Below are 15560 nucleotides of genomic sequence, written 5' to 3'. Positions count from 1 at the left end.
TAAGGAAACCACATGGTATATGTGTATGTGTGTGTGTTTGTGTATGTGTGTGTCTGTGTTTGTGTATCTGTGTGTTCTGAATAACCCACCTTTTAGCTTTTGTCACCACCCTTGCAGATAGGCGTTATGCGGGATTTCTTGTAAATGTCTGGAAACACTCCTGTTTCCATGGAGAGGTTGCATATGTAAGTGATGGGTGGTACCAAAACTTCGATGTGTTGTTTGAGAAGTCGACCAGGTATCAAATCATTACCAACAGCACATTTGTCTCTCAGACCCAACACCAAACTCTTAACTTCTGCATTGTCAGTGGGCATGAGGACAAGAGAATTTATTTACGGGGCGGGAGAAGTGTTATAGGAAAAGCTATTTTCAATCCCTAGACCGGTAACAATGTTTTTCCCTACATTTACAAAGAATGAATTTACACTGTTAACTTTTTCTTGTGGGTTACAGTTTTTTAAAAGTTCTATAGAAGATGATAAAGTTTTCTTATATTGTGTAATATTATTAATGGTCTCCCAAAGTTTCCTGCTGTTTGTACTATGTCTAGTAATTTCATCCTTTTCATACGCACGCCTAACTTTTTTTACTAACGAATTACAGAAATTTCTATATCTTTTATACGTCACTGATAATATTGCGTCAGTTGGATTCTTTTTAGTTTTTTTGTGAAGGTTATCCCTGTTGCGCATACATCTGAGGAGCCCAGGTGTCACCCAGGGTAAAATGTTTTAGATTTACAACTAATAACGTAAAGCGAGATATTGGTAACCTGAAAGTTAAGGACAGTGAACTAAACTTTGTTGACAAAACTATTTTCCTAAGCAAAACAATAGATAGTAAACTGCAGTTGGGCATATGTGTGCATAGAGACTCTTTCGAATAGGCTGAGCTCTGCAGCATATGCAGTAAAGAAAATCTGACAGCTTACTGAAAAGAATACGTTTAAAATTGTGTACCATAGCTACTTTCACAGCGTTATGTCGTACGGTATTCTACTCTGGGGTGCTGCTGCAGAGGTTCAATCCATATTTGTGTTGCAGAAGCGGGCTGTTCGGGGTATTTGTTGTGTTTCCCCGAGGGAGTCGGTACAGAATAGATTTAAGGAACTAAATATTATGACATTATCCGGTCAATATATTCTTGAAGCCTTGTTGTATGTACAAAAAAAACTTAAACGATTTTAAAACAAATGGTGACTTTCACCAGTAGCTATAATACGCGTAATAGAACTAATTTGAGTGGTCGCTCCAGAAGATAAACCACTCCTTACATGGAAATTGTATTCGTTTTTACAACAAACTCCCAAGCGAAATTAGAGAACTGTCACTAAGCAATTCAAAGCCCTTGTTAAAAGTAAATTAATTAATAAAGCCTTTTATAAATGTGACGAATACTTAAATGATCCTAATCCTTGGGATTGATTTGCTCCAGTTCAAACAATTTGTATTAAAAACTTGGCGATTGAAAAGAGTGGCGGAAAGTTTCTTGCCAGTTCTTCTTACCCGCTCTACGCCCTTGACTTGCAAACTGTTTGTAAATGTAAATTTTACAGTTAATTTAATTTGTTTTTCTTGACGTTCATAAGTGTACATGTTTACCTATAGTATTATTACCATAGTTCGCAAGTCAAGGGCGTAGAGCGAGTAAGAAGAACTGGCAAGAAACTTTCCGCCGCTCTTTTCAATCGCCAAGTTTTTAAAAAAAATTGTTTGAACTGGAGCAAATCAATCCCAAGGATTAGGATCACAATGACTCTATCACTAAAAATGTACATACTATAATATGGTGTAGTATTTTCTATACGATTTTGATGTATGTGGCAACATAAATACAATACTAAGAAAAGAAGAAAACAGACGTCACTCAGAACAGACTTTTAAGACGAGTGAGCATAGATTTTTTCCCTTGGGCGTTTGTATAAGAATATAATTTTAATCACTGTTGTTTGTGAAGAAATACACCAATTTAACACAGATAAAAATGGGTTGTGATTTATAACAAGATAGAACATCCCATACACACATTTATAATTTTACCTCCTACATTAATAAATACATAACTGAAAAGATAAATTATGGGAATGTCTTTGAGCATTTTTAACACAATTAAGTATACTATTTAACAATTTGTAAAACACTAAATTTTCATACACCTATGATAATTAACGTTATTTTGTCTGCATTTCATGAAAGGCGATCTGGTAACACTTCCACTGCCAATCACATAGAGACATTTGTTTATCGCTTCTTTCCATTTGTTAAAATATATGTCGTGTAGTGATACTATTGGTTTTTAGAGAGCGTTAGGTCGACTGATATTGCCAGATGATATATGATTGGCTGATACGGTTATTGAGTGATTAAAAACACTGGCCAAAAGTTTGACACGTTTTGATGTAGAAAAAGAAGGTTTGTGCTTCGGCGTCATTACTCATTCAAACGGTAGACGGCAATTATTTAAGGTTTCAAGTTATGTTCGAGATGCCGGTTTTAGTTTAAAATTTGTGTATCATATCTGCAAAAGTATTTATTAGATGCTATTTGAAATGAAACATTTAATTCTACTTGTTGTTGGCGTGTTATTTCTAACAGGTAAGGTTTAAAGATAAAATATAAAAGTACGTATTTAACTTTAATAGTAGTTGTAACGTTTTTAATAAATTAATTGGTATAAAATATAGGGGTTATTTATAAAATATATTGGCAGGATGGTCAGCTGGGCAAGAAGCTGGATTGGGAGTAGGCACTGTGGAGGAGATGACTGTAGATGCTGACCTTGGTGCATCCCGGGAAGCCTCAAGAACTGGTGAGTGATATATGAACCATTCTAAATTTACTTGTGTTTTCTAGTAAGACAGTCAAGTGGCTTTTGTCAAGCCCACATCAATAGTTTTGTAAAGTTCATAAAAAAAATTATATAGTTAGTTTCAGGGTAAATGAAAAATGTCTGAGGCAAAACTCTATCAAATCTAATTCTATTATATTTTTGCATTCAATAAAATTATGTAATGGTTTTTTTAACATGTTACATACAGAGTTGTAATTTTTTATCAACTTCTTTTAATCCAGTTTGTATTATCAGCTCCTATCATTATTTCTATATTTTCTTGTATTAGTAATATTATTAGTGTTTATTAAAAGAATATTACATTACAAAACTTTAGTATTACTGAGATTAGACACATCTATTTTATTGTTATACAGATAGGGAAAATCCCAGTAAAAAGCAAGGAATATAATCTCCCAATCTACTTATGCTTTGTTGATTTGATAAGGCTTTTTTTCTTTCTGACCATATAACAATAAATAATAAAAATGTAAAAATTATCAGGCATGTATATAAAAATGGTATAACTAGATTATTGATAAATAAGGAGGGATTATAGTTAGATATAAAGCTACTTTGGGATAAATATGAACTAATAGTAAATAAAAAATTTACCTACATAAGGTTGGCAACCTAATTTTATTTGGCTCAACACTCAATGAATTTGAAAGAATGGCCACAGAATTTGATACGGAAGGTAGGATTGCTGATCTTAGAAAGAAAGCCAAAAGAAATAAGTTCCATTAAACAACCATATTATAGAGTATAATATTATGTAACTGAATACTTGGACCTTGGTCAGACAATATCTATGACAGATGCAACAGTAAAAGAAATTGAAACAAAAAAAAGCTAAAGCTAGTTTTTGGGCACCTAGAGATTTCATAAAAACAATAAAACTAGCATGGTCTTTAACAGGAACATTTTCAATATTTGTGTACTAACTAAATGTGCAGTATACAAAAATACAGGTGTGTCAAAGATCTATGGAACAGTTAATGAATATGGAAAAGAAGGTATAAATTAAGGAGTACATCATTAAGGAAAATAACTAAGGTAGCAGATGTCACAATGGAAATAAATAAAGATAGTAGAAATGGACAGTTAGAGAGGTACAGAATTGTGGAGCAACACTTAATAACTATTTAAACTGATGCCCACATCCACGAAAAAGAGGAAGACAACAGTGCAGGCAAAAATGGCATGTATTTGATCTTATGGTATAATCTATGAATACATAATATATAAATAGTTCTCGGAATACAGTAAAAACATGATTTTACACTTATTATCTTTTAAAACTGTCATCTCTGACTATCACTCTCAGTTGAGTTTTGAGCCACCATGAATCTACAATGTGATGGTGCAACCATGGTGATTCACGCCAACGGCCACCCGTTTCGCTCCATAAACCGTATCTGAAAATGATCTTTAGCCGTACATTATAATTATCAATATGTGTGTCAATGACCGCGTAAATAAATTTAACAAAAAAACAAATTGACAACAAGGTAGCCTATTTAAACCTACTGCTGTGAGGTGAGAGGCAGCAAATGAGGCTTGCCCGACATTCGATGTAACCTCTGCGAAGCATGGTCCTGGAAGGCCCGCGGTGTCTCAACTTGCCTAGCGCCCACCTTGCCCGTTACTAGTGGCGCTGTTGAATTGAGACATTTCATTTACACATTTGTAGTATTGGAATTAACATAAGACTCCAACAGTTCACCGACGCATTCTAAGCGGGCGTAGCGCGGTGAGCTGCGACCTGCCAGGCTCACGGGCCGCCGCGAATCGCAGCTGGAAGGCTCGGGTGGGGCCCTTCGGTGGAGGCGAAGCCTCCGCAGGTTCCGTTATTTCGCACCGCTCCATTCTTCCGGCTACCTTAGTTTTCGATCGATACGTTGTCGGTAGTCGCTATGGCGACCGGCTTCCGTTTTCTAGGTTACATTACATTGCATGAAATTTTTTTGCAGACGCAGAGGCCGTGACCCGCGAAGAGGAAGCGATTAGTCCCGATGGGCTGAGCGTGGCGCAGCAGCGCGAAGTGCGCGAGCGAGCCCAAAAATTCACGTTTCAGACGGAGGTGAACCGCATGATGAAGCTCATCATCAACTCGCTCTACCGCAACAAGGAGATCTTCCTGCGAGAGCTCATATCGAACGGGTCCGATGCGTTGGACAAGATTCGGTTGCTGTCGCTGACCAATCGCGACGTACTCGACGCCACGTCGGACCTCAGCATACGCATCAAGGCGGACCCGGAGCGGCGTATGCTGCACATCATCGACACGGGCCTGGGCATGACCAAGAACGACCTCGTCAACAACCTCGGGACTATCGCCAAGTCGGGCACCGCCGACTTTCTGTCCAAGATGCAGGATACTGAGAAGGTGAGTGAGTGTGACTGAGAGGATGAGGTGAGTGGGCAAGAAACTCTCCACCACTCTTTCTAATGGCTAAATTTTGAATCATGCCAATTTTTCATTCCTCCTTTAGGGGGTGAGTTAAGAGTGGTCCACTTTTAAATTTTTTGATGTGAAACATCTATAGCCGCACGTAAAACCGATTTCTGGCATGCATGCTATATGATATTAATTCTAAATGCAGTAGTAAATTTCACATAAATTCTCCCAAAATAAAACGTAGTAACGATTCACAGAGCGGCAACCAGGAGACGAACGACATGATCGGACAGTTCGGCGTGGGCTTCTACTCGGCCTTCCTCGTCGCCGACCGCGTCACCGTGGTCTCGAAGCACAATGACGACGCACAGCACGTGTGGGAGTCCGACGCCTCGTCTTTCAGCGTGGCGGAGGATCCCCGCGGGAACACGCTCAAGCGCGGCACGCACATCACGTTGCACCTCAAGGAGGAGGCCGCCGACTACCTTCAGCCCGACACCATCCGCGCGCTCGTCAAGAAGTACTCGCAGTTCATCAACTTCCCCATCTACCTCTGGGCCTCGCGCACCGAGACATACGAGCAACCGGCCGAAGACGAACCCTCCCCCTCCGACGACGACGCCGACGCGGACGCGCGCGTCGAGGACGCGGCCGACGCGGAGCCCGAGCGCGAGCCGAAGCGCGCCGAGCGCACCGTTTGGGACTGGGAGCTCATGAACGACAACAAGCCCATCTGGACGCGCAAGCCGGCCGAGGTGCGGGACGACGAGTACACGCAGTTCTACAAGACGCTCACCAAGGACACGGCGGCGCCGCTGGCGCGCGCGCACTTCGTGGCCGAGGGCGAAGTCACCTTCCGCGCGCTGCTGTTCGTGCCGCGCGTGCAGCCGGCCGACAGCTTCAACCGCTACGGCACCAAGACCGATCACATCAAGCTCTACGTGCGCCGCGTCTTCATCACCGACGAGTTCAACGAGCTGATGCCCAACTACCTCGCATTCGTGCAGGGCATCGTCGACTCGGACGACCTGCCGCTTAACGTGTCGCGCGAGACGCTGCAGCAGCACAAGCTCGTCAAGATCATCAAGAAGAAGCTCGTGCGCAAGGTGCTCGACATGCTCAAGAAGATCCCGGACGACGAGTACGAGCACTTCTGGAAGGAGTACTCGACCAACGTCAAGCTCGGCGTCATCGAGGACCCCTCCAACCGCTCGCGCCTCGCCAAGCTGCTGCGCTTCCACTCCTCGCGCGGCGACGACATGACCTTCCTGGCCGACTACGTGGCGCGAATGAAGCCCTCCCAGAAGCACATCTACTACATCGCCGGCACCGGCCGCGCCGAGGTGGAGCGCTCGCCCTTCGCGGAGCGTCTCGTGCGCCGCGGCTTCGAGGTGCTGTACCTCACGGAGCCCGTCGACGAGTACTGCCTGTCCTCGCTGCCCGAGTTCGACGGCCACAAGTTCCAGAACATCGCCAAGGAGGTGTTCGACCTGGACGACGGCGAGGCCGAGAGAGAGGCGCTGGAGGCCGCGCGGGCGCGCTTCGAACCCCTCACCAAGTGGCTCGGGGAGAAGCTCGGCGCGCAGATAACTCGCGCCGCCGTATCCCGACGACTGGCGCGCTCGCCGGTGGCCCTCGTGGCGACCGCCTTCGGCTGGACCGGCAACATGGAGCGCCTGGCTATGTCCAACGCGCACCAGAAGGCCGACGACGCGCAGCGCAAGCACCAGCTGTCGCAGAAGAAGACGCTCGAGATTAACCCGCGCCACCCCGTGGTGCTGGAGCTCCTGCGCCGCGTCGTCGACGATCCCGACGACGCGCTCGCGCTCGACACGGCGCGCACGCTCCTGCGAACGGCCGCCCTTCGCTCCGGCTACATGCTGCAGGAGGGGCAGGCCATCGAGTTCGCAGACTCCGTCGACGCCATGCTGCAGCGCGCGCTGGGCCTGCCGCCGGACGCGCAGCCCGAGCTCGACGAGCCCGAGGAGCCCTCGGCCGACGACGAGCGGCCCGACGCTGGGTCCGAAGACGAGCACGACGAGCTGTAGACTGCATTTTTATGATCGATTTTTGTGTGTGAGGAGAGCGAACGTCGAATGTAAATAAATTATTCCTACCTTTTTTAACTTGTAGACTCACTCACTTCCCTCGCCTTGAAACTACAATCACTGAACAGTAGCCAGACTCGTCTACGGCCTAAGGGACGAGCTTATTAATTGATACAATTAATTTATGCGCCGATGTCGAAAGCTATAATCGATATTGACGACGCGTCTGTAGAACGTGCGAAACGACAATGAAGGGACAGGATCGAGGACTCCCTATTATTCTAAAGAAAAAACTCGAAACCTTTAACCTGCTTTAAAACTTGGTCAAATATCTAGAAAGACACCCAATCTCTGATGCTTTTATCGTCTTGACATTTTTAGGCTTTAATTCCATTTCCAATTATGTACCTTCATTTAAAGTTATTACAACTATTCAAGTCAACACTTGCTTGATCAGTGACAAATACGATAAAAGAATTAGACCCAAGTGCGACCTTGTAATACACCCATCGGCATAGGTTTTGGCATTAGAACTATGTTTAGAAATAGATAACTTGTGCCCTCTTTAAATACAAGTTACAATACGCGCCACCTAAACAATGAACCATGGCCAATCATCATCTGCAGTAATAAGTCGTGGAAGATGAGGTTGAGGTACCTCAATAAAGTCTGTGTATATTGCATGGATTTCCTGTTTGTTCTTGATTCCTGTTGCTGCGATGTTGCTCTCTTTGTAGCTTCTATTTAACTATATTATAGATAGAATAATATATATATATATATGACGTTCAAGTCGAGGAACTATCACGTTAAGGGTGTTATAGTTCTCGACTTGTACAAACAAACTCAATTTATATTTGTAAAATCACTTGATTACCCCGCGTTAAGACTCGTCCATAGCTTAAGAGTAATAAATATGATTGCTAAAATGAGAATCACAATTCAAAAACATAACATATATTTACTATGAACGTAAAAATATATATTTATTTTATTATCACTAAGGTAGTGGAGAATGTCAGTTCATTGACGGTACCGAGAAATGATCTAGACGGGCAGCAGCGGCGCGGGCGATCGGCTCAACTTGGCGCGGTTGTAGAGCAGGACGCCCAGCACGGCCAGAGTCATGCCCGCCACGTTCAGCGGAGGCGCCGGGTTGCGGAGCACCGCCAGCGACGCCAGAACGACCACGGCGCGTTTCGCGGCCGACGCCACGGCGTAGGCTAATGGTGTGACGCGCGCGAGAACGCTGAAGGCCGCAACGGCCTGCAGCCACGCCAACACGCCATCCGCCGCCAGGAGCGCTCCCGCGCGCGCGCTCGAGGTTGCGCCTGTTCGGCGCCACGAAGCCACTTCGCCACCCTCGCTCAGGGCCCACATTGGCGCCAGCGCCAACATAGCGAGTGCGCTAAGTGCCTGCAAAAGGCGGAGCGGGTGCGCTCGCGATCCTTGCATGACGCGCTTTGTCAGCAGATGCTGTAGACTAAGCAGCGCGGCGGCGGCTAGGGCAGCTGCGAGGCCGGCGGTCTGGAAGTGCAACTCCGTGGCGGAAGCCAGCGCCACGCCGGCGGCAATCACCACCAGCGCCGTCTGAACGCTCCGCGACTGCCGCTCCCCGAATATGACCCACGCCAGTGCCGCCGTCCAGAGTGGCGTTGTCGCTTTCACTGTGTCAAATTCAATAAATAAACACACCTTAGGAAATAGGAAATCCACGATTTCTGAGATATAGCAGTGGCTTTAATACTTAAAATAAAATTACAAGTACAATTTAATATAACAAAAAAATTACAAGATTGTCTCCACTGGTGAATATGTAAAGTTAGGAATTAGGATAGTGCTGCTCTTCCTCCCTAAAACCTAATGGAGGTTCTTCAACAAGTCTTATATTAGAAATTAAATTGGAAAAACACATTTTGCATTATTGTAGAAAAGTAATTACTTTGAAGGAGCCTCTGCCTTTGATAACATTCATAACAATGTTTCACGCTTATAATCGGTAAATCTTCATGTCTTGTAATAAAGTTTAAATATACTTTAGCTTACCAGTGTGAGCATAGGAGACTGGCACTTTCCATATGGATACTTGTGAGAAGACTGTAGTTAGAAACTTGGCAAGCGCTAGAGGTACAAGCGCGCGCAGTCGGCAGGCAGACGGCAGCGGTGGGGCGCCGCAAAGTGCTAGCGCGGGTACGCTACACGCCGCAGTCGCCGCCAGCTGCACCAAAGCCACCGTTAGCGGGAACGGAAACTCGGTGAGCACGAGCTTGCCAACTACATTACTGGCTGAGCTCAGAGCGTACCACGCCGCGCACAGCGCCCCTATCACCAGCGTCTCACGGCGCGCCCTCATTACGACTTTTAATACACTTTACATATCGCTACAACTGTTTAAGGTCTACCACTCATTTTTTTGTATCTTTTAAGCTACTCAAAAAATATTGGATGCTGTAGGTTGTTTCGATGTTTATTGGTTAACAACCAGATTCCGTAATTTCCTCCATTAACGTTAACTTATAAACATACACATCAGACGCACTTAAATAAAAAAGTACATAGAACAAACTTCTAAGACGTAGTGAATATGAATCTATGAACTAAAAGGTAAAATATTAATACGTACTTACGACTTACGTATTTACTTAATGTCATCTGTCAAATATCAAATTGCTAGTAGACTTGTAGACCTACACAAGTCACTAAATCAGGTTTTAACTGGTGTGGTAAAATTCAAATTTCGATGCGTTCCCAAACGTTTGCCATCATACAAAGTAATTATATTAAATAAATTAAATATTGAGGGTATGTGGTTTACCTATTCTGTACATATTTGTTATGTCCTCTTCCTGCTCTGTGAACTGTGCTTGTTAATTGCCAAGTTAAATGGCAAGTGGCAACACAACTCATACAAATTTTTACTTTCTGCTCATTTCATTCGTGGTAAAATCTTAATGAATACTTCGAAACTTTACTAAAAGTTAGCAAGATTTTTATTCTCATGTCAATAATTTAGCACAAGTATAAAATAAAAGCTAGCAGTGTTTTAAAATAATTTGATACAATTTAGTAAATTCGTGTCCCAATGTGTGATTAGTACTTTAAAAGTGAAGATAACAATATAATATTATCTTGTTTCAAATCCGAAATCGTCAAAGATATCAGCTGCCGAGCTATAAAATTGTAAGTAGTATTCAATAAACATTATATAAATTTATGTATGTCATGTGCAATCTTCTGTCTGCTATTGTTAACTTAAATCTCCTGAAGATGTGGAAAACAAATTAAATATCTATTGTAGGACAAACTTTATGAATTGAAATTATTTTGAACAATGATCAGCTACTTAAAAATGTCTTTGTATATTTTAACTATTACAGTTAGAGAATTATAGAGATTAATTTTTAGATTGATATTAATAATAGTTTGACTTCTAATATTACTACTATTTTACCCTGTACCACAGGTCGTAGAAGTTGGTTAAAATACAGCATACATGTAAGCATACACTTACAATATAAGGAACACAAAATGCAAACACATAGTAGTACATTTTGAACTACAGTTGAAATTAGTAAAGTTACCACATAAATTATAGACAAACTCAAGTCTGAACATTTTATCGAGTGAGAACTAACTAAGTAAGATAAATGTAGCTAATCCGTAAGCTTAATGTTTAATGTGTTTTGTTATTATCACAGAGTGGGGTCGGCTCGAGCAATATTCTGCAAGAGCCGCAATTCAGGCAGCGGTGATGTGGGGATGGCTAGCCGGCGCGTGACGCGCAAGTGGGAGGTGTTCGCGGGGCGCAACCGATTCTGGTGCGACGGCAGGCTTATGACCGCGCCCCATCCCGGCGTTTTCTTACTCACGCTGGCTCTCATCTGCGGCACCTGTGCGTTGCACTTTGCGTTCGATTGCCCGTTCCTCGCAGTCCGCGTCTCCGCCGCTGTGCCGGCCGCCGGAGCCGCTCTGGCCGCGACCACACTGGCCGCGCTGCTGCGCACGGCCTTGTCCGACCCGGGCATAATCCCGCGGGCGCCGCCCTACGAGGCCGAAGCGGCTGGCGCCGCCGAGGTTGAGGCGGGAGGTAGGCCGCCTCCGCGGGCTCGCGAGGTCCTCGTGCGGGGTCGCCCAGTCAAGCTCAAGTACTGCTTCACGTGCAAGATGTTTCGACCGCCGCGTGCGTCGCACTGCTCGCTGTGCGACAACTGCGTCGAGCGTTTCGACCACCACTGCCCGTGGGTAGGCAACTGCGTCGGCCGCCGCAACTACCGCTACTTCTACCTGTTCGTCGTGTCGCTGTCGTTCCTGTGCGTGTGGGTGTTTGCGTGCGCGGTGGCGCATCTGGCGCTGCTTGCGCGAGGCGAGGGTGGCGCGACAGCAGCGCTGCGCCAGAGTCCGGCGTCGGCGCTCGCGGCCATCGTCTGCTTCCTCTCCGTGTGGTCGGTGCTCGGGCTGGCCGGGTTCCACACGTACCTCGCCTCCGCGGACCGGACCACCAACGAGGACATCAAGGGCTCGTTCTCGTCGCGTCGCGGCGTCCAGAACCCGAACCCGTATTCGCGGGCCAATGCCTGCGCCAATTGCTGGCACGTGCTGTGCGGCCCTCTCGCGCCGAGCCTCATAGACCGGTGGGTCGAGTTCCTCTATTCGGCGAATCGCGGGACACGGACGGACTTCATCCTCGTCGTTATCCTTTCAGACGCGGCGTAGTCCCGCCCGATGGCCACGACCTGCCGCCGAGTTTCGCGGCGGCGTCGCGTCCGCCGCCCGCCGCGTTCGCCGCCTCGCCCGTCGCGCCGCTCCCCGCTCCGATCTCTGCGCCGCCGAGACCCCGAGACGCGGCCCGCGCGCTCCAGGCGACGCCGCCGGAAGCGAAAGGTGCGTCGATCGTTCGGATACGGAGTCAAATCGCATGTGCAGCGTTTGATGAGCGCTCATTTCAGGTTCCTCGTCAGGCAGCTACACGAACCTGTTCGCGCTGGGCGAGGAGGCGAGACACGCCTACACCAACCGCTCGCTGGAAGCGGGGGACACGGGCGCGGGGAGCGAGGCGGCCGAGGCGGGGCTGAGCGCGTCCCGCCTGCGGCTGCTGCTGCACACCACGATGATCGACGCCGCCCTGGACCTGGACGACCCCGACCCTCCGCCGCCGCATCTCGCGCTTGCCCCGTGACCGCCGTCGCCGCCCTCTGTACATATTCCGCACCCCAATAAACTCTTTACTATCTCCCGGCGTTTCATTTTGGAATTTAATAAAATATGATAGGACTCAATCATTGCGAGAGCGTCCGTCGCGACCTATCTGTTTATTTTGTACTCGCTAGAGATGCGGTATACACACATATTGTTCTCTTTGTCAAGTCGGGGCTGTTCATTTACAAAACAACGTCTTAAATGACAATGTGTCAGCGGCGGCTAAAAACATAACATATATTGCACCATGCACTATTTAATGTCAATTATTATTCTACGCAAAGAGAGCGATCATTTCAATATAAATCGGATAAGAAAAATTCTTCGTCTTCGGCAAAGGTGGAAAAAGGTTTAGCAGAAAATGGGAACGAGCACAGTATATGTGCAGATATTTATCAAGGCGGAGTAGCCAAATTAGCAGAAAGCGTAGCGAAATCTCATTTCAGACAGAATGGAGCGTCTTAGCATAATTTCCGGAGTAGACGAGACCCTGCATCAAATTACAGGTCAAGTTACACTGCCCGGTTCTTCAATTCATAGTAAAAATACTTCTTATTCCAATGTGTATAGAAGCAAACTGATAGTAAATTACCTATGGATAATCACAGTATATGTGCAGATATTTATCAAGGCGGACGAATTGCCGAATTAGCAGAAAGCGTAGCAAAATCTTTAATTTCAGACAGAATGGAGCATGATAGCATCATCTCCGGAGTCGGAGTGACCCTGCAACAAAGTACAGGTGAAGATACACAGCCATTGTACTTCAATTCACATTACTAATACGTTTAATTCCAATGTGTGTACGAAGAAGAACATTGATAATAAATTATCTATTGAAACTTTTAGCAAGCCGTCATTGCAATGCATAGAACAGCAAAAGGAACTTGGTTGTAAAATAAATCACATCGCCATAACGTGGGTCAACAGCAAGAAATGCTTACAAAACAAGCAAGAAGCAGAAGATAAAGAAAGTTTGTCTGCGCTTGTGTCTTATCAAAAGAATAAAAACTTAAATCGCAGCTTAGTATTGTCTAAGTCTTTGTTAGAAGCACCGATTCAATTCTATACGGGACCTTATTTGCTAGTAACACAAGGATCCGACATAGCTGTAAGAAACGAGAGCATTGTAACTGGAAACGGTTATAGCAAATATTTGCATGGATCAGAGAAGATGCACCCAAATTAAATGTTTTGCCTATCAATAAAGGCAAGAAATAATATAATCAACAAGGTTTCGTGAAAAAGCAGAAATTTGGAAGAAAAAAAAGAGGAGTTAAGAATAGAATGGTCAAGAAGAATGGTCAGAATTATATCTTTCGTAAAAGGGGAAGATTGCGCAACGTTATCGTTCCGTACTATAGCAGGCTCACAGATTCAGGACTTCGTAAAAGTAATATACTTACAACAAACTTATTCGGTTATGCAATGATATGAGTCGAATATGAGTAATCAAAGGAAAAGAAAGAAAAGCATCATATATAAAGTTATACTTAAAATTCCTTTAAGGATACAAAGCCGAAACTTTCGTATATTCATTTCCATTTATGAATAACATACGTTGTCGAAACATTTAATTTAATTTTAAGCGAAAGTTATTATTATACATACATCAATATACATAAATCGACCTATCCGTAGAACAGAGTCCCATCTGCAGGATTGATAGTTTTCAGTAGAGGCAAGAGAAGTTGTTGACTTGTGTAATTCTTAAACAGTGAGACTTGAGATTTTGATTCTTTGGTATGATATGACAACACCCCAGCCTAGTTAAATGCCATGTAGTGTATATTTCTTATCCTCTTATTTCACGAGATAGTGAGTTTTATATAAACACTAGCGGATCCGACAGACGTTGTCCTGTCTACACGTCTTTAATTTCAAAATTTCAATTTTTAATAAGTCATTTTGATGAAAATTATTATTCAAATGTTATGACAATATCTAACGATCCAGCACATGGTCACACACGATATAACACAATGATAACAAAACTTTTTTGAAATTTCGGGACAGACTAAAATTAAAATTCGAATATTATTTAAAATTTGACACTGCGATGGTAGCGCCGTCTGTCGGATCCAATGTAAAACATTCCAAAATCAACAACAACTAATAAATTGAAAATTAATTAAAAAAACATTGTCCAGCGGACAAAATTGTGAATCTAAACCATTCCCAGATCCCCATGAACACACACAAAAAATTTCGTCTTAATCGGTCCAGTCGTTTAGGAGGAGTTCAGTCACATACACACGCACACAAGAAATATATATATTAAGATAGGACGTTTTATGGCGGAAGAGCGGGTGCCCGTAGTGAACATTGTACGTTTTTTTACGGAGATGTATGAATTAAGTGACGTTCTATATTAACACGGGTATTTTTTTGTTGGAATTACCCATCCCTTATGAGTCCTATGTAAACGCCATTTTTAAACATAATGTTCGCCATATGATCCCATGTAATTTATAAAAATTAAGAATATTATTAAAAATAGTTTATTAGTTATAAAATCTTAAAATAGATATGTAAACTATTAGAAGGCATCACTTTGAACATAGTCTAAAACTACAGATAGGTACATAGAAAAGGAAAATTACAGGAGACGCGTATTGAGAAATTTAAACTTCGCATTAGTTATATAATCAACAATATTATGTTCAAACAAACATACTTAATAACAATAAAATTTTACAATAAATAAAAATAAATAAATAAATATAGCTAAGACTATTTTTTTGGCGCAAATGTTAAAATGTTAAAAACTTAAATGGCATTTCGTATCATAGACACTGTCCCCTTCATTTTGAGTGTGTCCTTTCAGTAAGAAGCAGTGTATTATGCATTTATTGAACTTTTCTGCTGCGTAAACGTACATTGAAAATACAAAGCGGTTACGATTTTGGCCAGCACAATTGTCTGACCAATAGCGATATTCTTTGACCCCACGGTCAACATTAGCCTGAATAAAATCTAAGAGACAACTCCTGACCTTATTTGAGCCACGTTTTGCCACAGATTCATCCCAAATATAGCAAACGGCCTTCCTTTTACCCATGCCAAAAACTGTGAAGTTAAGT

At 43.8% G+C, this 15560-nt stretch overlaps 3 protein-coding genes across 3 annotated transcripts; 2 read left to right on the top strand and 1 right to left on the bottom strand.

Moving 5' to 3' along the window:
- Window positions 1–2403: 2403 nt before the first annotated feature.
- On the top strand, window positions 2404–7359 carry LOC110997862 (endoplasmin homolog). The gene is made up of 4 exons (XM_022266217.2): window positions 2404–2597; window positions 2713–2811; window positions 4806–5221; window positions 5491–7359. Exons 1-4 carry the CDS (start codon window positions 2540–2542, stop codon window positions 7279–7281), a joined length of 2364 nt encoding a protein of 787 aa, XP_022121909.1. The 5' UTR covers window positions 2404–2539; the 3' UTR covers window positions 7282–7359.
- An 863-nt stretch (window positions 7360–8222) lies between these two features.
- LOC110997864 (solute carrier family 35 member E1 homolog) lies at window positions 8223–9942 on the bottom strand. The gene is made up of 2 exons (XM_022266219.2): window positions 9328–9942; window positions 8223–8948 (listed from the first exon to the last, which is right to left on the bottom strand). The coding sequence occupies exons 1-2, from the start codon at window positions 9632–9634 to the stop codon at window positions 8329–8331; spliced, it is 927 nt and encodes a 308-aa protein (XP_022121911.1). The 5' UTR covers window positions 9635–9942; the 3' UTR covers window positions 8223–8328.
- A 191-nt stretch (window positions 9943–10133) lies between these two features.
- On the top strand, window positions 10134–12511 carry LOC110997863 (palmitoyltransferase ZDHHC9). Its single transcript, XM_022266218.2, has 4 exons — window positions 10134–10461; window positions 10980–11912; window positions 11984–12162; window positions 12228–12511. The coding sequence occupies exons 2-4, from the start codon at window positions 11041–11043 to the stop codon at window positions 12455–12457; spliced, it is 1281 nt and encodes a 426-aa protein (XP_022121910.2). The 5' UTR covers window positions 10134–10461; window positions 10980–11040; the 3' UTR covers window positions 12458–12511.
- Window positions 12512–15560: the final 3049 nt, after the last annotated feature.

The sequence above is a fragment of the Pieris rapae genome, chromosome 19, assembly GCF_905147795.1.
Source record: "Pieris rapae chromosome 19, ilPieRapa1.1, whole genome shotgun sequence".
NCBI lineage: Eukaryota > Metazoa > Arthropoda > Insecta > Lepidoptera > Pieridae > Pieris > Pieris rapae.
The sequence above is the reverse complement of the archived record's forward strand: the minus strand, read 5'-3'. Positions and strand labels throughout refer to the sequence as shown.